The sequence below is a fragment of the Diceros bicornis genome, chromosome 36 (assembly GCF_020826845.1).
Source record: "Diceros bicornis minor isolate mBicDic1 chromosome 36, mDicBic1.mat.cur, whole genome shotgun sequence".
In the NCBI taxonomy this organism is placed as follows: Eukaryota; Metazoa; Chordata; class Mammalia; order Perissodactyla; family Rhinocerotidae; genus Diceros; species Diceros bicornis.
This window is the reverse complement of record NC_080775.1, coordinates 24,572,069-24,596,654: the sequence shown is the minus strand read 5'-3', so window position 1 is coordinate 24,596,654 and position 24,586 is coordinate 24,572,069. Positions and strand designations below refer to the sequence as shown.

The 24,586-nt window shown below is 35.3% G+C and overlaps 1 protein-coding gene across 1 annotated transcript in view; it reads right to left on the bottom strand.

The window, feature by feature from the left end:
• Nucleotides 1-24,586, bottom strand: part of GPR158 (G protein-coupled receptor 158) — a 373,712-nt gene that overhangs the window by 145,065 nt on the left and 204,061 nt on the right. Inside the window, exon 5 of the mRNA XM_058532588.1 lies at nucleotides 13,011-13,234. Within this exon, the coding sequence (XP_058388571.1) occupies nucleotides 13,011-13,234 (224 nt within the window). The remainder of the gene's footprint in view (nucleotides 1-13,010; nucleotides 13,235-24,586) is intronic.

Genomic DNA, 24,586 nt, shown 5'->3' with positions numbered 1-24,586 from the left:
GACCACTCCTCAACCACTCTTGTTTTTATGCTACTATCATATTCCATACATACTCCTACGAATAGCTAACATTTATTGAGCATTTTCCACAGGTCATTAATTGTAATAAGAAGTTTATTCCACACATTTTAATCTTCATCACATCCCTATAAGATTAGATTTATTATTATCCCCATATTACAGAGGAGGAAACTGAGACAAAGAGAGGTTAATAACTTACCTAAGGTTTAAGAGCTCTTATGTGAGAGGCCAGGAGAAGCACCTAGATAGACAGACTTTAGAGTCTGTGACCTTAATCACTATTTCCCACTGCCTCACCAAGTGCTCAACACTCTGCAGTACACATTTTTATATATCCTCTATTTCCATACATTCATTTCCCCATTCGATTGTGAGCCTCTCATGGGCAAGCCAGTATCAAAATCATCTTTGTAAACCCAGCTAAATATTCATGAATAAATAGTTAATGAAGGCATTAATTTATAATGCACAAAGTCCTTTGCTTACATAATATTTGAGTGGGCTTTAAAAATGAAGATCTGAGGAATTTGGAAAAAACAGATCGGTCTCTCATGATATTTTTCAAATAGCAAGTAATTCAGTATGAGTACATTGATTTTTAAAAAGTTATTTTTAGCATACTTAATATGTAACTGACTTTACTTTCAAATAAGCATAAATAAATGTAAATGCCTCAAAAGAGAAATGGAGCTTTAGTGATCATTACACATCTTTTGTCTCTTAAGGCATATACAAATATGTTATAAACACTTTAGTTGTTCTTCATAACTCATAATTAGTATTGCTGCCACCAGATGGAGTAGGAGGTTATTTAAACGACAAATTCTTAAGAAGCACGGACAGAAAGAGATTCCTTCAGCTAAAATATTTTTCTGTACTCTCCTGCATCTCCCCGTGTTACCCTTACCATCAACCTGACATTCATACACATCCACACACGTGCCCCTACACTGTTATATATGAGTTGCTCCGTGGGTTAAGGCATTAAAGGATGCCATTGAGATGCAAAACCGTGTAGTAACACAAATGAGCAGAGCCAAGAAACATATAAAACCATTAAAATGGTGCCATGCAAGAAGGTGATTCAGTAGGCACCTAGCAAGAATGAAGCATAGGACATGGAAGTTTTGCTGAGGCATAAAGGAATGAAGGAAACAAAGAAGAATGCATATGCAGGCCTAGAACTAGGATTACTACAGGCGGGCCAGGGTTGGCTGGGTCTGCTTTTTAGAATTTAAGATAAAATTGCATTGTAACCATATGACAGATAGGATAGCACAGTAGTTAAGAGCTATAATAAATTATAGAGTCAAGCAGACCTGAACGTCAATCCTAGCTTCCCCAAGTAACATCAGACTGGCTTCTTAAATTCTCTACACTTCGGTTTATTCAAACACAAAATGAGGATAAACCAACTTACATGGTGGCTATAAGAATTCTATACCTCCAAAGTCACACCCTATCACATTATACTATTTCATTTTGATCACAGCACTTACTACCACCCAAAACATTCTTGTTTTTTCATTGCCTGTCTCCACTAGCCCCACACTGGAATATCAACTCCTTAAGAGCACAGACCTTGCTTGTCCTGTTCATCACTGTATTCCCAGTACGGATAATAGTTCCAAACACTCACTAGATGCTCAGCAGGTGGATGATGAACGGAAAGAAGGGATGGAAGGAGGGAGGCAGGCAGAGAGGGATGGCGTGAGAAGAAAAGGTGAGGGGGAAGGACAAAAAATGGAAAGTGCTAAAATAAAATTTCAATGAATAGTAGAAATGTGGTGGGCAAGTTTATGATTAAATAACTCTATTAAAACTATTTTATCCTATCATTTAGTATTCTACAAGATCACTTTTATGGGCTACATATTTAAATGCATTGAAGACCTATCCCAATTTTGAACATTGAATTGTTCCCAGTTTGTACTATAAATAGTGCTATAATAAACATACATATACATATGAATATATTTGTTAAGTCCTTGTGCACATATACGATTTCTTTAGTACAGTCTTCTAGAAGTAAAACCACCATGCATTTTTAGGTTTATTACACATAATTCCAAATTTCACCCAAAAGTTTCAACCAATTTTCACAACCATCAGCAATGGATGGGAACGCCTAGTTCCTAACATCTTCACCAACACAGAGAGTTATTACTGTTATAAAAGTATATGTCATTGTTTTAATTTGCATTTTGTAATTACTCATGGAAATAGAGAATATATTTTTATGTTCTTGTTTTTTATAAGTTGCTGATGAATATTCTTTGCCTATTTTCCTATTGGATCTTTTTCTATTTCTTACTGATTCCTAAGAGGGTTTTGTCTGTTTTTAGATTAAAAATGTTAATATCTTATTATCATATCAAAACATTTTTTCCAATTTGCCTTTTAATTTGTTTAAATGTTGTACTTAGTCCTAAAGCTCACCTTTTGCAGTCCAAAAACCTAGTGACCAGAAAAAGTAGGCATTTCTGATCGCTAATAAAAGTAGCTCTAAGGAAAGAAAACCTACAAATGAGCTAAATAATTTCCACAGTCACAAGAGAAAGAAAAGATATGAAACTCTAAATTTGAGCTGGGGGACTAAGCTCTACTCAGAACTCATAAAATATTTTCTTGTTGACAAAATACACTGGGGGATGCGTGTTGTGTGCTGGGATGGAGGCCATAATTTTTTAACATCAAATCTCTTCTGGCACTTTTATTAACACATACCACACATATGTGTCAGAAGAAAAGTAAAAACGAATAAGAATTGAAAGCATTACATGTATTTTGAAATATACCTACCTTTAAATATTTAGAGAAAAGCGCCTGTCAAAATACATTTCAGACTGTGTCAAGTTCAAAATACTTGAGAACTGGCTGGTAAATTATGGAATGGGATAATGCCTCATAAATCCATTATATCTTGGATAGATATAGCAGGTCATCATCTGTAGAAACCTTGAATTTTGATATAATTCTTCCAGAAGTGGGCTATCCCTAGACAAAACAGTTTCATGGCCATGCTTATCACAAAGGCCCTCTAACATCCTACATTGGTAGTTTTTTCTTCCCTCACTAATTTCCCTGAGCCTGAAGCTCCTAGACAAGGGGCGGCAAATATGTGATACACATGTCATGAGTGCTAATACCTACGGCTGCTCAAGTCAGCCAATAACAAGCTTTCGGAATAAATCCATTCGCTGTCTCAGAATCCTTTTTAACACAGTGCTCCAATAAACTGACAGGAGGTGGTAATCATGTTTTAGCTCAAGTGCCACTCATGGTTAGAATGACAACTAATCCTACTTAAACAGTATCTGCATTTTAAATAGCAAGCCCTTAAATGCTGGAAAGATTCCAAGATCAAAATATGTGAAGCCCCTAACAGGTTGGGGGCCAGGCCTGGGGTCTAGTGGTTAGGATTCAACACATTCACAGCCGTGGCCCGGGTTCGTTTCCCGCTCAGGGAACCACGCCACCCTTCTATTGGTTGTCATACTGTGGCCGCTATGTGTCGCTGTGATGCTGAAAGCTCTGCCACTGGTATTTCAAATACCAGCATGGTCACCCATGGTAGACAGGTTTCAGTGGAGCTTCCAGATTAAGACAGACTAAGAAGAAGGACCTGGCCACCCTCTTCCGAAGAAATTAGCCATGAAAACCCTGTGAATAGCAGCGGAGCATTGTCTGACACAGCACCGGAAGAGGAAAGGGTGATGCAAAAGAGACTGGAAAGGGTTCTGCCCTGCTATACACAGGGTCACTAGGAGTCAGAATCCACTCCATGGCACTAACAAAACACTTTGGGGACTGTGGCAGTGATACTTGGAATAGGGCTGCTTAGCACACACTTCCTCGATCACACTCTGACCTGCACTTAATTAAGTGTAATGCTGAGGATTCTTCTTATGTCCTAAAGAAGATCATTTGCGAGTTAATCCAGAAAGCATGATTATACGTACTTCTCTAACTTTCAAGCCTACACTTCAGATTTCTTCTTACATATGTTTCAATATATTCCATGTAAAGAAAAAATTATACAAATAATATCAGGTGTTATGCTACAAAATCAAACATTTTACATTATAAAATATATATAAATGATATAACTTTTACTTAGTTCTTGTCTTCTTATCCCCCATAAGGACAAAAGTCTAGAATTAAAAGTTGTTATACTTTATCCTTTGGTAACTCTTGGAATAGTCCAGAAATCCCTTCAATGAATGAACATACACATAAGATATAAAATGTTCATCTCACATTAGCTAGTATGATATGATTCCTATTTGAACATTCAATACTTCCTGAACTGCTTACTACATTAATCAGGCTTGACTTTAGAATATATATACTGTTATTGCTGCTGCTGTTGTTGTTATTGTTTTCCAAACTGCTGGACCCACTAAAAGAGTTCTCTGGATCCAATGATACTCATGCCCACAATCTATTAGTCAGTGGACTGATAGTCTCAGCAGTGCTAGCTGATCTTTCTATACAATTAATACATCAAATTAGGAATTTGAATCTCCCAGATTCAAAGAATCATAAAATCTTAGTGCTTGAAAGTTCTTTAGAAGTTACCTCATCAAATCCATCATTTTAAAGAGAAAGGATAAATAGACTACAGCAGAATATTTAGTCTCTAAACTGCCAGGTCATGAAATATAGGTATTGAATAAAATGATTTTGAATATCATCACAGTGCTTTTCAATTGGAAATTAAGTAAATATTTTATAAAAACTCACACTTTCCTCAATAATTACCTTAACATTGTTTTGCTATATTATCTACAAATATATCTCTTCTTCAAACACATCCTTCTTCACAAACAGTGAAACAAGTGTATAAGATAATCCAACATAATTTATTAATGAAACTAATTCATAGAAGTTCTAAATTTTCTGTTACATAATTGAAATATGTCCCAACCCATTTGTCTTTTAGTAAGAGGTATGAAGATGTTATTGTTGTGATACTGTGTGATATTTTATTTGTTCAATAGAATTAAAATATCTTGAGATCAATACTTTAGCCCTTAGAAAAACAGAAACTTAGAGAAATAACATCTATCATAAATCTACAGAAATAAATAACATCATCCTATGTTGGGTGTAGTAGTTGGCCAGTACTAAAATGAGGTTTAAGAAAAAATTTTGTAAATTAGTATGGAACTTCTACAACACCCCTATAGCTGCACTGAAGGTGCCAGTTCTTGGCTTCTAAACATTCTACCCCTTTTCACGTATTATGCTGCACCTCCCTTCCATAAATGGCAGAGAAACTGAAAAGCATGAAAGAAGAATATCAATTGCTAAGTATAAAAGAAAAATCATAAACTTGCTATTAATTGAGACTATAGAAGATACCATGTGAGAGTATCCATTTAACTGAAGGATAATACAAATCACAAAATCTATTTGCAAAAAGTGACATATCACAAAACTTAGGAATAAATTTAACCAAGGAGAGAAAAGACTTCTATACTGAAAATTACAAAACATCGCTGAAAGAAATTAGAGATAAATAAGTAGAAAGACATCCTTGTGTTCATGGAGTAGAAGACAATACTGTTAAGATGGCAATACTAGCCAAAGGGATCTACAGATTCAATGCAGTCCCTATTAAAATTCCAATGATGCTTTGTTTTGACAGAAATAGAAAAACCAATCCTAAAATTCATATGGAATCTGAAGAGACTCCAAATAGCCAAAACAATCTTGAAAAGAAGAACAAAGATGGAGGCCTCACAATTCCTTATTTCAAAACTTACTACAAGGCTACAGAAATTAAAACAGTATAGTACTGGCATAAAGGCATAGACCAATGGAACAGAATAAACTCTCATGTATATGGTCAAATGATCTCTGATAGCGGCACCAAGACCACACAATGAGGAAAGGATAGTGTCTTCAACAAATGGTGATAGGAAAACTAGGTATCCACATGCAAAAGAACGAGGTTGGATCCTTACCTTATAGCATATGTAAAAATTAAGTCAAAATGGATTGAAGACCTAAATGCAAGGCCTAAAACTATAAAACTCCTAGAAAAAAACATACAGGGAAAGCTTCATGACATTGGATTTGGCAATGATTTCTTGAATATGACATCAAAAGCACAGGCAACAAAAGAAAACATAGGTAAATTAGACTTTATCAAAATTAAAAACTTTCGGGCATTAAAGGACACTATCAAGAGAGTAAAAAGACAACCCACAGAATGGGAGAAAATATTTACAAATCCTAAGTCTGATAAGTGATTAATATTCAGACTATATAAAGAATTCCTACAACTCAACAATGAAAAACCAAACAACTTGAATCAAAAGTGAGCAAAAGACTTGAATAAACATTTCTGCAAAGAAGATATACAAATAGCCAATAAGCACATGAACAGATGCTCAACTGGCACTAACTTTAGGAAAATGCAAATCAAAAACCACAATGAGATACCACTTCTCATTCATTAGCATGCCTGTTATAAAAAAACCAAAAAACCCCCAGAAAACAACAAGTATTGGTGAGGATGTGAAGGAATTGGAACCCTCACGAATTGTTGGTGGAAATATCAAATGGTCCATCCTCTGTGCAAAACAGTTTGGTGGTTCTTCAAAAATTTAAACACAGAATGACCAAATGATTCAGTAATTCTACTCCTAAAAGAATTTAAATCGGGGACTCAACCAGATGCTTGTATGACAATGTTCATAGTAGCATTATTTATAATAGCCAAAAGGTGAAAACAACCCAAATGTCCATCAACAGATGAACTTATAAACAAAATGTGCTAAATACATGCAGTGGAACATTATTCAGCAATTAAAAGGAATGAAGTTCTGACACATGCTACAATATAGATGAAACTTGAAAACATTATGCGAAGTGAAATAAGCCAGACACCAAAGGACGAATAGTGTATGATTCCGCTTATATGAAGTACCCTTAACAGACAAATCTGTAGAGACAAAAAGTAGAAGAGAGGTTACCAGGGGTTAGGGGAAGGGGGAGTTGTTTACTGGGTACAGAGTTCGGTTTGGGATGATGAAAAAGTTCTGGAAATGAACAGTGGTGATGGTTGCACAATGGTGTGAATGTACTTAATGCCACTGAATGGTACACTTAAAAAATGGCAAAAATGGTCAATTTTACATTATGTATATTTTACCACAATAAAAAAGTGATACATTTCCCTTTATTTCATTAAAATAGGCATTAGAACATCATAACTAGCCAAGTAGAATTTCATTAAAAAATCAGTCGTACTCTATATTAAAACATCTAATTTTCCAAACCAAAAATGAGCAATTATAAAATCCTCTGTCAATTAATTTCTAATTAAAAAAAGAACCATTAGGGGCCGCCCAGTGGCGCAGCGGTTAAGTGCCCAGGCTCTGCTGCGGCGGCCCGGGGTTCACAGGTTCTGATCCTGGGCGTGCACCAATGCATCGCTTGTCAGGCCATGCTGTGGCGGCGACCCACATAAAGTAGAAGAAGATGGGCAGGGATGTTAGCCCAGGGCCAGTCTTCCTCAAGAAAAAAGGGGAGGATTGGCATCGGATGTTAGCTCAGGGCTAGTCCTCCTCACAAAAAAAAAAAAAAAAAAAAAAAAGAACCAATATAGGAATGGAAGGGAAAATACAAATGACAGTATTTTTACTTGAAAAAATGACTATCACTTTTTTTCCAAACTACTAAGCTCAAACAAAACATGCTAAAATTTACTAAGAATAAATCAAGCAAAATATTATTTTCAGAAGTGGAATAAGTTGCTGTTCCTTCCAGCATATCTTCTCTCTTTGAAATTTTCATTCAAAAATAAGTTGTACTAACACTTGATGTTATTAAGCTGTAAGAAACCATACTCTTTCTTCAGAATAGGTAATAAAAAAATATGTTACTCGTCATAATATGTGGTAAAAAATGTAGAAATAATTTCAAAATATTTAATATTCAAGATCTTTAAAATACTGTTTTAAAAATGCTTGTTTTAGAAGAACTCACTGGGTTCAAAATTATTCATAGTTTACTGACGGATTTAATCTTTAACCAATGGTACCAGGACAAATGTATGTAATTAGTTCCCTAAATATTTGTGCAGAGTAAAATTAATTTGCTCTTTGTGATGTCATACTACAAGCCTCACCCCAAAATATAATGGAATCTAGTTTGTGTTGCTTAAAATGATAAAATGTTAAACTAACCTTTGGCCAATGATTGTTGGTACTTAACAACTACAAGGTAGATATTTAGGCATGGGTAAACCTCATTTAACTAAAAGTTCTCATAATTAGATTCCCTGGAAGAACAGTGCAACTGAAAGACATACATTTCTATATCATCTTAACGTCTCCTGATAGGATGGCCTATTTCATTTTAGAACAGAGAGATTTCTATTACCATTATGGCATCTTTGCATGCTGTCTAGATGTACAGGATCAGCGGCTGGGTTTGACATTTCCATCACTTTTCCTACTTTTTATTTGTCAATGTGGTTATTTCTGTCAATTCATAGAAAAAGTCTAATATAAATAAGATGCCTAATTTCCCAAATGATTATTTCTAACAGGCCCTTAATGAAATATAGTCCCTACACTAAAAGCATTAAGATGTTACATACCATGAATTCTGGTGAAACTGTGTTAAAGAATATGGTTCCCATGCTAGAGAAAGAGGAGAGAGGGACCAAGTCTCAGATTCTAGCTCAGTTCCTTCCCTAACCACTTGTTCTGGGCCCTCCCTCGAGGTGTCTCCTTGTAGACGGGAGAATGTACTTCTCTTCAGGTCCGCACTGAGTAGATTGACGAGCACTCAGCCTTCACTAGCGCACATCAATTCTATCCCCAGCTTGGCCCACTGTTGTATCATAGCGCACAGCTTCACACTCAACAGAAATAAGGGGTGGAATCTGAACCTTCCCAGAAAGGTCAATGACATAGATAAATAGGCAAATAAACTATAGTTTAGTCGTACACTTCATCACTCTTAAAAAGGACAAAAGGCCACGTATACATAAATGCATAGTAAATGCTTTTTGAAAATGATTATCAGCATAGAAATATTTGTGTAATTGCATGTGTGTGTGTGAAGAAGCACTTGTGGAGCCTGGGTATCTAAAAGATTTTTTTTTTAAACTGAGACCAATTAAGTGAAACCATCCTGCCTACAGTTTCCATTCCTTCTATTCTTTCATGATCAAGACATAGCCGAAATAAAAAAATCTGTACCACAGCTGTTTTGTGCATTTCAGCCACCTGAAAATCTATTAGGATTAGTTTAGGACGGTTGTTTACAAGGATGAAGACAAGTTAAATGAATTTATTGCCTAGAATCTCACTGCCTACTTTAAACAGGCATGACTATATTTTCCAACACCTTATCTTTTGAACTATTTTAAATGTCATACTTGACCTCTAACGTGAGAAGCATACATGGAATATTACTTTTACAAAGAGGACTAAAATAATATAACAACAAAAGGCAAATGCCTAGTAAGGTACTTTACACGAATTATCTCTAACTCTTCAAAATGATTCTGTAAGTTAAGTAATATTTAAACTCCTTTTAAAAAACTTTATAACGGCTTTATTGAGAAATAATTAATATACCTTAATATTCACCCTTTTAAAGTGTACAAAATAGTGGTTTTTAGTATATTGGCAGATTTGTGCAACTATCACCATAATCTAATTTTAGAAAATTTTCATCACCCCAAAAAGAAACCCTGAACCCGTTAGCAGGCACATCCTTTTCTTCCCTCCTTGTACCCCTGGCAACCACTAATCTACTTCTTCTCTCTATGGATTTGCCTATTCTGGACATTTCATATAAATGTAATCATATAGTACACGACATTTTATAACTGTTTTCTTTCACTCAGCATATTTTCAAGGTTCATCCATGTTATAGCACGTACCAGTACTTCATTCCTCTTTATTGACAAATGATATTCCATTGTATGGATATACACATTTCATTTAGCTGTTCATCAATTGATGGAAATTTGTGTTGTTTTCATTTTTTGTCTATTATGAATATGCTGCTATGAACATTTGTGTGCACATTTTTGTGTAGACATATGTTTTCAATTTTCCTGGGTATATACCTAGGATTGGAACTACTGGGTCATATCATAACTCTACGTTAAACTTTTTGAGGGACTGTCAAACTGTTTTCCAAAGTGACTGCACCATTTTACATCCCCAACAGCAATGAATGAGAGTTTGTATTTCTCCACATCTTCAACAATACTTGTTATTGTCTGTCTTTTTAATTTGTATCTATGCTATCCTGTGTTGTGGGCTTGATTTGCATTTTCTTAATAACTAATGATGTTGAACCTCTTTTCATATGCTTATTGGCCATTTGCATATCTTCTTTGGAGAAACGTCTATTCAGGTCCCTTGCCTAGGGATCTTTTTTAATTGGGTTGTCTTTTTATTGTTTAAGTATTCTTTATACATTCTGGATACCAGTATGATTTGCAAATATTTTCTGCCATTCTATGGACTGTATTTTTACTTTCTTGATGATGCCCTTTGATGTACAAGAGTTTTCAATTTTGATGCAGTCCAGTTTATCTATTTTTTCTTTTGTCATTTGTGCTTTTGATGTCGTATCTGAAACCATCGCCTAACCCAAGGTCATGAAGATTTATGCCTATGTTTTCTTCTAAGAAAACTTTCTTAGTTTTCGCCCTTAACATTTGGGTGTATGCCCATTTTAAATTAATTTTTGTATATGATGTGTTAACACCATTTCATAAAGGAGAAAACTAAGCAAAGTGAGGCTAAGCAATTTTCCCAGAGTGTCACAGTATCCAATGGGCTGAGATAGGATTCAAATCTAAACAATCTGGCTCCAGAGTCTGCACGCTTACCCACAAGGTTTTGCTACTTTTTTATTGCAACTAAGTTCTTTTGTCAAATTGGATGTAAATTGATGATTATGTGGTTTTTGTTCTTTTAATTATTAGTGAGTAGAGACTATAATGGGAAATTCATAAGGAGAACACCAATATTGCTCCAAAAGGGATCATCAGGTTTCCGCTTTATCCAAAGAAATGTTGCAAAGACACATGAAAACTTTACAAAGCAAAGCCAAAGTCTACGTGCTATAAATATGCAATCTCTATGCTGAAAATAGTTTATTGCTTTTACAATTAATCCGCTGCTTTTAGTAACTGAAATCAGAAGAGAAAATTTCATCAAATGTTACCTTTCCTTAATATATCAGATCTATGTTCACTGACTTTATTAACTTATATTATTTCCCCAAAATATCCCCCCTTACATTACATCACATTCTGTGAAAATTGATTCTTCAAAAGATGATCATCTTAAAACTAGATAATGTCTAATTTATCTATTATAACTAGTTTGTGTCTAGAAATTTCACCAAATGACATGTAAAGATATCTATTCTCATGATAGCTCTGTAAGGTAGCATTTCATATGAAGCTCCAGAGAAATCTGAAAGGTTAATAACTTTGAAAATGTTAAATAACATTAACATAAATTAAGACATTTGTCTAGCAAGAACCATCTCAGTTTTCTTACTATCCAATGTAATATTCTACCTATCATATATCACTAACTCTATTTAGCACACCAATCATTAATGATTAAAATCAATTAAAATTCATAAAGAACTATGTGTTATCCACTGTGTAAATGAATTACATTACACAAAGAAATTTCAGAGCAGTTTACTAAATAGGCCTGTCAATTTTACCTGCTCTGCCAGTGACAGGCTTTTAAAAAAACAATTATTCTATCTAGGTAGCAGTGGTTCGATATTTACCAATTCCAGCTGTCTGCTACTTTACCATATAGACAACTGAACACATATTTTATTGCAAAAGAAAGACAAGTACTGGTTAAATAAAGAGGAATTTGCCTGTTTGCACTTTCTTGCTGACTTAAAGCTTGATTTTAATTTGTGTTGTAGGCTTCTCTTAACGAAACTGTCTATTTAAAATAACTGTTAGTCTCTAACATTAACATAATGGATACATTCTCGTAGAATCTCAACATAGGTCTGTTATTGTTTTTTTTTTTTAATGTTGACGTGAGGCTTTGTAAGAGATGCCATTCACAGAGAGTTGTTTTCTTTTTTAAATTTCTAATGGGAACACTTTATACTTGCAATGAGCTCTGTAATGGAAACCAATCTGCACAACTTTGCTAACATGAAGGGTCATTTGAATTTAGAAAAGGTAGAAACTTTAGGCTTTGTTTTCTTTCCAGTGGCACAAATAAGTTTCCAAAAGCAACAGAACCCCAAATTCTGACACAATACTGGCTACATATAACTAATTGGGTGACCAGCTGGAGGCAGCTCCCCAGAAAGCTTTGCCCTGAACATTTTAGCATTTCGTCTATCCCTGACTGAGAAGCATACAAATGATTATACCACTCTTTGATTTCTCAGAACAGACCCAAAGGATACGCTCTCTCAAAAGCCACATAAGCTCTTTGCAGGATCACTATTATCCTGGGATACTACTGTAAGACCAAATATAAGGTCATGAATAAATTCATTCTTCAAAATATAACATGCTCAAAAATAATGGAGTCCATTTACCATCTTCAAATACGGCTAAGAGAAATAAAAATGAAACATAACAACCATCACAAAGCTTTCTAGATATGAAAAAATTAACAACATATTGAATGGGCAGAATAAGTTCTTCTAGAGACCAAAGAGATGATATAAAAGACAGTCCTTTAAGGCAATGAAGTACTCAAGCTCTAGGCTAAATAGGGAGAAACATTCTATAGAGGAAAATGTTATAACAAAGTCTCATATTTTTAATCTCAATTTCTCCTAGGACGCTAAAGAACATAACTTTCATACTCAAGTCCAATCATATTATAGAAAGACTTCTGCTTAATAGAGAAGCAACTGAGATTTGGAAAACTCTATTTGCTTAAAAAAAGAGGTGACTTCATAATAAAAAGGAGGATCATAACCAGGGTACCTGGGTTTACCTTTGCTTTGCGAAAGTGGTAGACCACCAGCATGCTAACGAAGTCGAGCAGCATACACAGGGCTTGGAAGGAGATGATAGCAAGTCGCAAATACTTATCCTCCTGGACAAAGCAGGGGCTGTCATCAGCACAGTAGGAGCAGCCCTCCCTGCAGGGTAGGCAGACGTGGGCTTCTTCTGACACATCTTTTGCACCTCCTGCAAAATGGTGATCCGGACCCCTTCCTGAAAGTTCCAAATAAAATCACAGTGTCATTGCACCTCTGAGATAGGTGAGACTGAATACAGAGTCAAAATACATCCCCACCTCTTCATTCCTTTTCCTTTTTATTAAAGACCTTTTGTCAATCTTCTTGGCAGGGGAGAGAGTTACTTTGCCTTTAGACTCAAACAAAATTCTTCTTATCCCTTTGATTTAAAAAAATTGTCATTCAGAGTAAATGATGAAAATTAGCAAAAATGGAAATACAACTCCTCAAAAGCAGGGAACAATTTTATAAGTCTTTTATATCATTATCTATCACTCACCAACCGATACTCCCTATGGCACAAATCATATTTCATAAATATTTGTTAAAGAATCAACCAGAAGGAAGGATAAGAAAGTCGTGTCTTTCCCTTACCAAGTAAATATATATAACACTTTTGGAACTTCTTGACCTAGATGGCACAGAATCCAAAATGAGGCTTTGATTGCTCCTTAATTCAGCAGGGATCTCATCTACCAAGTTCATTAGGTCTAAATTGGATAAAATGGTACTTAATCTACAGTTGTTCAGTGTGCAATTGCCTAATGATGGTGCATCCTTTGCCCATCCATACTTACAGGCTATCATGTAATTTCCCACTTTGCATACCCATAGGACACTTCCACACTATTAACTAACTGCTGCTATTGATCCTCCCTTTAATTTTAGATTCTTCTGTCTCAGTTATCAAATTTAACTTACCTCTGAAGTCCAACAGGTAAAGATTCTCTTTAATTGTTGAGTTGAGTTTAGCACTGACAAATATCCAATTAATAACATATACTAAAAAAGACCTATTTCCAACTCTGACCTCAACATGAAAGCCATTAGTGAATATATAACCAGTCTAGTATATAATACAACCACACAGTTCAGTATATAATACATCCTTGATTGACTGAGGAATTTTGGAAAGAGGTTGCTCTGGTTAACAGCATTTCAATAACACAAAGTTTAACAGAAAGTCTTTATTACTTTCAACTCTTGTTGCAGATTCACAATCTTTCTAAAATGTATTTTTCTGCTTTCCTTCCTTACTAAATACAATAGCAAACATAATTAATATTTCTTCAGTGATTCAGGATATATTGCTGTTTAAGAGTCATCACTCTGTTACACAGTGAAAGTGTATGAATTTAGTGTCTGGCAGATATGGTTCCCATCCCTAGACAGCTCTGAGACACTAGACAACTCACTTGACCACTTGGGCCTTAGTTTACTTATGAATGCAATGTGAATTGCTATGGGGATTAAGTGAAATAATGTATATAAATCACAGTGCCTGGCTTTCTCTTCTTCTCCGAATACAGGAGACACAAAGAGGAATCAGGAATCCATTGGTGCCTTAAAGAACAGTATTACTGTTCAAAAACAAGGAAGCTTCTGTCAGAGAAAGAACCTACAGAGAGCTCTGGGTATAGATAATAATGACTAGGGAGCAAAAAGAGGAAGAAGCCAGACAGGTAGAAGTTTTTATAATGTCGTTAAAGAAAACTGGGATTTACTGGAACATGCTAGAATGTGGTCAAAGATGATGACTGAGGAAGGGCTATGAAGTTTAAGGATTATTTTTCCTTTATTGACTTTTAAGACAGTACTTTCCAAAGAGTGGTAGAGATTCAAATTAGTTGTCAGGGCTTAAGAAATAAATATGTCATAACATAGAATATTATTTCAATAAATGTTCCATTTAATGAAAAAAAGCAAGGAAAGCTCATGGTTAATAGGAATGATGGTGAGGAAAAAAAGATTTTGGTTTTGTGTTTTGTTTTCTTCTATTACAGGTGAGATCCGAACATAGCTGTAGTCAGCAAAGGGAAGCACTGGAAATCAAGAAAAGATATGGGAAGACTGGTAAGGAAAGGACTTGAGAAGTTAGTACTGGATGCAATCAAGAGCATAACTGGAGAAATTAACTCTAAGAACAACTGACATCTCTTCTTCTAACACTCAAAAGAAGCGGAGGTGGGTTAAAGATTTTTTTAAAAAGTGTTTTTTATAGAGAGGAGGAACCATTTTGAAGTAGAGAAGAAAGAAAATGTGGAAGCCAATCTCATAAATCTTTTACTTCTCAACAACTCAGGTAAGAATATGTGCTGAGAATGAAGCCCAGTTTTGAAAGGGAAGACATGAAAGATTAAGGCAGCAATATAATACAAAATGACTAGTTAGTTACTTGGCAGAAAAAGAATCCCTAAAAAGTTAGAGTAAGATGGTATGATTTACTAGGAGACTAGTCAAGATAGTTTTTTGATTTTCTACAATTATCAGTAGCATAGAAACAAATGGGAAGGATAGAGCAGTTGAGGAGAGAGAATAAAGAGAGAGGATTGTGAAGATGGTGTTACAGGGAAGGAGAGAAAGCCAACACAAGGCTGTGTAATGGAGCTGCAGCCTTCACTCCCTCAGAGTACCTGGTGCTCATTCCTCCTGTCTGAATCAATTTAAGGGATTAAAGAGGGAAACATTTCTCCATCATCAACCTTACTCATTGATCAAGGGTGGCCTCCAGAATCATTAACTCTGGTACATTTCTGGGTAATACATTAGCCAGAGCAGGTTCCTGCACTCTATGTCATGACTTCAGTAGTGCCTGCAGCAGAACAGAAACTTAGAAGTATGGTCTAGGTTCCGGTCTGAGGAAAGCCATAATACAACTGTACTTATGCAAAGCTGTTCAAAGCTTTCAGTAAATAGTCATAGAATGGCTAACGTAAGAGGTAGGCCCAAGTACATGTGAAGGGATGAAAAACAGGTGGCTAATATGGACACAAACTTGAGGAACGATAGCGCACACAAGTCAAACACTATGAAGTATAAAAGCCTAGGATACTAAGAAAACAATGTATTAATTAACACTTTACTACAAACTGGATAGTCATGTAAGTGAAGTCAGAAAGGGTCAATGTACTGAATAAGAGAAAGACAGCTGTCAAGGATTCAGATGGTCCTATGAGGGTGACAAAAATGGCAGGAGCTCTAAGATCAGATTTGGGAGACAGAGGTCAGGGTTTCCCCTTCTGGCCAAGATGGAGGAACAGGGATTGAGTTTACTTTCCCATCAGAAACAACGAAAAAAATGGACAAAATATTAAAAAGTACTGGTTTTAAAGACACTGGCCATCTGGCAATAAAGGACAGAGATTCCCAATAAGTGCAAACATTCCTCAAACAAACCTACCACAAACAGAGCCACAACAAAAGTTAAATTAATAAAGAAAAAGCCATTCTGACTTGTAAGTGAAGAGAATTCCAGGCAGAGGAGACAGCCAGTACAAAGGTGGGAGCATACCTGGCATATGTGAGGATGCACAAAGAGGTTAGTGTTGCTAGAGCAGATTGAGTGTGGGGCAGTGTAGTGGAAGATGAAGTCAGAGAAGTAACAAGGGCCAGATCCTAAAGGGCACTGTGGGCCAGTGTAGGGACTTGGAGTCTACCCTCAGTAAAACAGAGAGCCATGGCAGGGTTTTGAGTAGGGGAGTGACATGATATGCCTTATGTTGTTAAAGGATTGCTTTGGTTGAGTAGAGAATATACTGTAGGGGATAAGGGTGGATGCAGGGAGATTAGTGAGAAGCTATTGCAGTAATCCATGTGAGACTTGATGGTAGCTGGGACCACAGTGTAACAGTAAAAAATGGCTGGATTCAGGTATAATTTGAAGGTGGAGTTGACAGGAATTTCTGATGAGTCGACTATGGAATGAGAAAGATAAGAGCCAAGGATGACTCCCAGGTGTTGAAACGAACAAGTGGAAGGATGAAGTTACTATCAACCAAGATGGAGAAGAATGAATATGCAGAAGTTTTTGGAGAAGATCATAAGTTCAAACTTGACATTTCAGTTTGAGGATGTCTAATAGAGGCCCATGTGATGATATCAAGTAGGCATCTTGATATGTAAGTCCGGAGTTTGGAAGAAAGGTCTGAACTGAAGATAAAGATATGAAGGTTATGGGCATTTAGATAGCATTTAGAGACTGGATCAGATCACCAAAAGAACGAGTGAAGATAGAGAAGACTCCAAGAGCCAATATTAATGCCAATGAAAATCCTTAATCACACAAAAGTGCGCTTGGCTCTGACTCATATTTTCAAAGAGTATTGCATTATTTCTTTCCATAACTGCAAATGCAAAAAGCTTTAACAGAAAAGCAAGCAACCAACCAACAAACATTTTCTCTGGATTTAAATGCGACTTACCACAATTAAAGAGCTAAAGCTGCCATCTTGGTTTGGGTCCCCCAAAAGCAGAGCCTGAGATAAGAACCTGGATATAGGTAACTAATTTGGGAGGTGATTCCCAAAAAAAGGAGGGAAGGATGAGCTAGAGTGAGACGGAAGAAAGAAAAGGCAACAAAAAGTACATTAATGAGTTGGATATCACTGTAGGCAATATGGGCTCAATCTTCCTGGGAGCGCGCTAAAAACTGCAAACAATTTGTTTCTCCAAAGGATGGGAGGCTGGAGCATTTACATGGCAACTACCAATCCCATTGGTTGATAGTTGTTCCAGGGGGCCTTCAGTTTCTCCACACTCCTGGACAAGGGCTGAGCAAGCTTAGACGGCTTCAGAGAAAGCCTTGAGGCAGAAAAGGAAAGAAATTCTGTGGGCACTTGAGGTGAGATACTGACAGCAGGCCCAGTAGCTATCATAGTGGCTAAAACCCAAGGCGGGTCAAGAGTAGGTGATGCAGGACACACAAAAACTTTCTGAGAGCTTCTAAGTTCCCAAATCAGCTGTTTCTGGCACAACTCAGAATACAAGTTGAATGGTGACCCCCAGATTTGAACAACATGTTAACCACAGCTGGACATAGAGAGATGAACAAGCCTGGGACCTGGTAGGTCACACAGATTAACTCTAATTATGTTGTTAAATACTTTTTTGTACATTCACAAAGCAATTTACTTTGCAGAAGTAGTTTATTCTTGCCTGTGGTCCTTTTCTTTCCTTTATAATACTATGTCTCAATCAATCTGTTAAAGATGGTAGAGATGCAATGAATTACTCCTAGTTTAAACTATTGCATTTAAAGATAGAACCCTCTCCAGTTCACTTTTTGTTATGAATATTGTAACCAAACGGCAGCATGGTGAGATACTCTAAAAAGCTAAGTTGATTAAACTACTGAAATCAGGGTTTTTAAGATCTAGAGGCCCAATAAGCTTAAACCATCACCAAAGGAACAATCTTAATTTCATGTTAGCAAAAGAATGGCAAAAACAGTTTTTCTTCTCAGATTTTGCCAAAATCAACAACCGATATTTGTAGAGTATTGTCAAAGCCCTGTAAGACATTCTGCAACATTCCTGACATTTGGGTTTAAGATGAGTTATTTGTTTCCTCTCCATAAGACATTTTAGGATTAAAAAAAAAAAGAAAGAAAATAAAAAATTTTCTTCTGCAATTAAAAATGGAGTACATTCTTTCTGAAACTTATTTTATGTGTATTAAATTTCTATAATTAACAAAAAAGTAGGCTTTCTTCTTTCCTTCTTTCTCTTACTGGAAAATCTTATGCCTAAATCAGACTTAGATATCATTTCTGCATTATGATAGAAAGATATACATTTCTTTCACCAAGCTAATTTTGTTGCTCATCTGTCTTTCCTAATTATGGCCCATTCTTTCATAGTGATCGCAATGTACCCCAATTCTGATTTACTGGGGATACTGAGTTACTTGTCTAGATACAAACTACTGAATGAGAGAATAGGAGGAAGAATTCAGGAACACAAGAATCTCATGCAGTCTTGTTGAATAGTCCTTTCCTGCTGTCCAAAGCTGGAGTTATATGCACCTACCCTGCCCCATTATTCTCCCATTATCCAGAGATCCACAACAACACAGAGGATGTTTCATAACTGATCCACTCTGTTTCTGTTTCCCCCTCTTCCTGAGGCTCCAAGTCCTTGTGACTATCTTTATTTACTCTGCTTACTGCTAGAGTTCCACAGATCTAGACGCTACCCAAACAAACTGTGAGCTCTCTAAGAATACACCAATTGACATAACTCCAACCATTCTACATTTTCTGATATAAGTAATACTAAATTATGTTGGTTAGATGAATGTTTCAATATTCATGGACAAAGGCAATTTGTTAGAAAACAGGTTATGATCACATTTTATTCTCTGTGCTCAAAAGTATCACAAGATCAACTCAAATATGTCAAATAGCAAAGTGCGATCATGAGAAACTTCCTCTTTAATAATTAACTTTATTTGACTATGAAAAATCATGAGGTTGTATAAGGGACACAAAGTGGTAAAATGGAGAAAAAGCAAAACAGAAAGTCGGAGATCTGATTTGTAAAGCTCAAAAAAGCTAAAATTAAGGATAGAGCTTTCTACATTCAGTGTTTCCTATAGAACACAAAGTACAATTAAATAATCTTCTAGTTCCAAAATTATTTTATGAATTTATGCTGAAGTTCTCTGTCCCTTTAGGACAAGGGAATATATGCAGATAGGAAAAAATCATACTACCACTAAACGATAGTAATAGGCTTCTTGTTAATCTACTGAATGGAACCTTAAGATTATGATGGTTTAAAATTTCAAGTTCCTAGAGGACAAGGGCCATGATTTAGATACCTCTTTATACACTCAGCACTGAACATAGTATTTTATACAGATTGGATACTCAGCAAATAATTGCTAATGACGAAAGTGCTCCCCCAAAAGAATAAGTTAACTTATCTGTAATAGAAATGTACAGTTGAAAATAACATTCAAGCCAATAAATCTTTCTTCACACTCTCAAACCATTTATGCCTAAGAATTTATTCAAAAGGGTATTTTTCAAGATGTTAGACACAAACTAGAAAAATATGTTAAGAATATAAGTTATTATAGGTATCTTTTGAACCTATGGGAAAATCTGTTTAGAAATCATCTTGGATGATAATTTGGTTTGGAAATTTCAGTTCTGAGCAACTTGAAACATCCTCCATGCACAGAATCCCAATCTGCTTTGCTAAAGCTTGAAAATGAAGATGATATTTGGAACTTTCAGATAAAACAAATACTTCCTGAAGACAAATGACAAATACGAAGAGCTATTAGCTTTGACAATAGCAGCTTTTCAGTTTATTATATGGATGATCAAGTACGCTGCTTTGAGCAAAAATATAGAGAAGGATGTTGAGGGAAGGTTATAGTAGCATCACAGGATGTCTGAGGAATCTAAAACTTTCACTTGTAAATATGGGCCTGTTGAGATAAATTGTGACAATTTGGGAACAGTATGTTAACCCATTTGCTTATCTTAATTTTACTACATTGACATCAGAAAAACACAAAACCTCTGGACATTATTAATATAACAACAGTTTTATATTTACATAAACTGGTAAAAATATAAACTTTAGAATGGGTAAGTAAACCACAGTACATTTACTCAATGGAATTCTATGTAATTACTAAAATTATGTTCAGGAAAACTATGTACGATATTTAAAATGAATATAATACCAAGTTTGTAGAAAGATCATGTATATAGACCTTTATACAAAAACCACAAAATTAAAGAAATAAATGACCAATAGACTTCCAAATGGCTTTCTAAATTCTACTTTTCTATACATTCCAAAGTTTCTTTAATGAATATGTAATATTTTTAAAATAAAAATATAAATATTTTAAAACCACGTCCCCGTTGATAGCAATGAACAACAAAGTGAATTTTTGCTCCAAATCCCAAAGACCTAATTAACTCACCAACACTACAACAATTGAAAAATTTCAGACCTCTGACTTAAAACATAGATAATGTTCTGAAAAGTAGATTTTTGTAGCTTTTAATTCTGATATAATTTGAAATGTACGGAAAAGCTGCAAGAATAGTACAAAGAAATCCCATATATTCTTTACTCCAATTCACTAATTATTTACATTCTACAGAACTTACTTTATCATTCATATTCTCTTGATAGATAGATGTTTATAAATTTATATATATACTATTTTTTCTGAGCCATTTGAGAGTAAGTTAGAGATACTGTGTCCCTTCACCCATAAATACTTCAGTTTATATGTCCTAAGAAAAAAGCAGTCTCATACAAAACCATATTGCAATTATCAAAGTTGGGAAATTTAATGTTGATACAATATTTTTTAATGAACAGTCCATATTAAAATTTCATCAATGCTCAGAGTAATGTCCTTTGTAGCTCTTTTTATCCACAGGACGAAATCCAGGATCAGGCATTGCATTTAGGTTCCATGTCTCATGTCTCTGATCTGGAATGTGATTAAGACAATAAAAGTATTTTTTCTAGTCTTCCAAAAAACTTTTCTGATCAGTTTGTGAGTTTTTGATGAATTTTGTTAAGGTTTTTGTTTTACAAACAATGAATCAGAAAATTTTTAAGATTGTACCACATAGCAAACATATAGCTGTTGAAAAACAATGTATATTAAATGCATATAATAAATATTAAATTGTGTGCCTGTATGTTACTGTTGGCTACATTATTTTATGTAGAATCACAAAGTACAATACTTTATTCTCCATCACTAAACCAGGAAATGGAGATGATTTCTTAATGAGTCCTTCATTTTTATGCTGTTCTTTTAAACTTTGCACTGCTTATTTATTCTACTATATTTAAAACCGTTAACACTATTAACAATGCTTTTCTAAATATTTCATCCCATTTGGGGATTCAATAAAAAAATATTTTATTGAAATAAGTTAGACAATTCAAAACAATCAAAAAAAAAGCAGAGATACAGTTTTAAATAATTTGCTTAGACAGCCTATCACTTTATTAAATCTGAACTTCAGTTAATAGTATTGTCATTCCTTTCTAGCCATACCTGTTTCCACAAAAAAGTTCAGCAAAGAATAACTGCATTATTCATTAGTTAAAAGTCGTCCTTATACATAGTGTTAAGTATTAATATCTTAAACTCTTTCCTTCAACAGGTAATATCATCCCTTTTCCTTTGAAGGGAATTGCAAATGGAATTAGAAGGTAACATTAGAAAACTTATATGGCAAAATTTAATTCGAATGCCTACTGCCAAAAAAATTACATTGTGTGTACACTGAGAAATTTTGTCATCTACCACAAAATCCCAATTGGCAATTTCAGTCATTGCTGAAGAAACACTAAAACTTATCAGAAATTTTCTTAAAATATCAATTTTTTGGTTTTCTGAACTGAAGATTCAACTAATAAACAAATTAAAGGGGCACTTTTCTCCTGCTCCTCCTTCATTTTTGATAAAAAAACGTACATCTTTCTTAATCTCTTAGACTGATATTTCCTTGAAATAAATTATAGAAATATCAAACTGATAGATCAAAATGTATGCACATTTTTATGACTTGCGGTACGTATTGTCAAAATGGACCCCAGAAAGTTTTCTTCCTATGTTTTATGGAAGAAAAATACTGAGTTTCTGATTTAGAAAAGAATGAGTTGAAGGGGGTATGGTGGGTTGAAGCAGAAGTTACATATTTCAGGTCTTCATAGTATAAACATTACACAGAAATATCACTGTAGCATTAAGGGTTTTGCTGAGTAAGAGTCTTAAGCGCCAGTAGTATAAAATTGTGTTTTCACAACAGCAAAAACATAACATTTGGACATTTGAGTATCTGGATAGAAATCATGTCTACCCTTTAAGGCCAGTTAAATCTTAAAGCTCTTACCTCTGACCTACCTTACTAATATTGGCCAGTGAGTTGTATTTTACTCAAGACTGACCTCATTTGTTGTTTGTGGGTATTGCAATGTGCTCTGGGAAGACGTGAGTCTCTCCTGAAACCTTAGAAACCTCACTTATATTACTCACTTCTTTTTCTCCAGTTCCTAAAACAATGTCTGGCACAAAGTCAGTGCTCAGTAATATTTTTTGACAGATGGATTTTCAGACATACAAATCAATCAACAAACCAGTCAATCAGAGGTCCCTTCCTGGAGGTGTTGTGGCCCTCAGTGATAGAAACTGGTTCTGGCAGAGGAAGATAGAGCTTGGACCTTCTTCTCAAGGCCAGCCCCACTCCAGGTGCCTATATGTCACTACCCCTCCTCCTTCCTTTCCACAGGCATGTGAGAAAAAGATGAGTCACAGACAATGCACAGAACTCAGCTGGAAGTGACAAAGAATCGAGTCGGACATCAAGAGTTCAGCATTAGCTCTAGGTACAAATAACGCTCATCTGAAATCATGATTAGGATAAACATCTCCCTCCTTTCCATGCACATGTTTACTTTTTCATTAGAACTGAAGGGAACTTGTTCATCAATCAATGTTTGGTGTCAAAATGCTGCAATGAGCTAACCATGGGAAGATATACTCATTTGTTATTTCATCTGTTTAGGATGATAAAGTAATGTATCTCTAGTATTCAGCTTGATAAAATCACATCTGAAAATTAAGTGGAAAAAGGCACATGCACATGAGTAGCTCCAACACATTCAGGAGATTTCTGTGCATATTTGCTTCAATATTTATAACATCCACAAGGAGAGACCAGTCAGTAGACTGTGGTTATACTTAGACTGCTGTCTAAAACATTCCTAGTGTTAAGACATGAATGTATATTTGTGCATCCTAAAATCAGGTTTAGCTAATATATTTCCATATATTTACATCATGATTGGCTAGCTGTAAAAATAAATTCAAAAGGAAGTCCAATGCAAAAATTTAAAAATTTATATTCCCTTACTATAGAGTCAGAGTTCAATCCTTCCCTCTATCTCTATATGCTTACCTCCACATCTTATATTCATTTTTCTATTGTTTCCCAGATTTTTATTTCTTTTTCTTCCTTTCTTTCTTTTTTTTTTTTTTATGTGAGGAAGATTGGCCCTGAACTAACATCTGTGCCAATCTTCCTCTACTTTATATGTGGGATGCTACCATAGCGTGGCTTGATGAGCACTGTGTAGGTCCGCATCCAGGATGTGAACCTGCGAACCCCGGGCTGCAAAAGCAGAACGCACAAACTTAACCAATATGCCGCTGGGCCAGCCCCCTAGATTTTTATTTCTTTTTTTTATTTTTTTTTTCTGAGGAAGATTAGCCCTGAGCTAACATCCATTGCCAATCCTCCTCTTTTTGCTGAGGAAGATTGGCCCTGGGCTATCTTCCTCATGCCCATCTTCCTCTACTTTATATGGGACGAAGCCACAGCATGGCTTGACAAGTGGTGTGTCAGTATGCACCCGGAATCCGAACCTGCAAACCCCCGGGCCACTGAAGCGGAACGCACACACTTAACCACTACACCACCGGGCTGGTCCTGATTTTTATTGCTTATAAGTGACTTTAGTGACATTTTTTCTTTGGACAAAAATATCACCTTAAA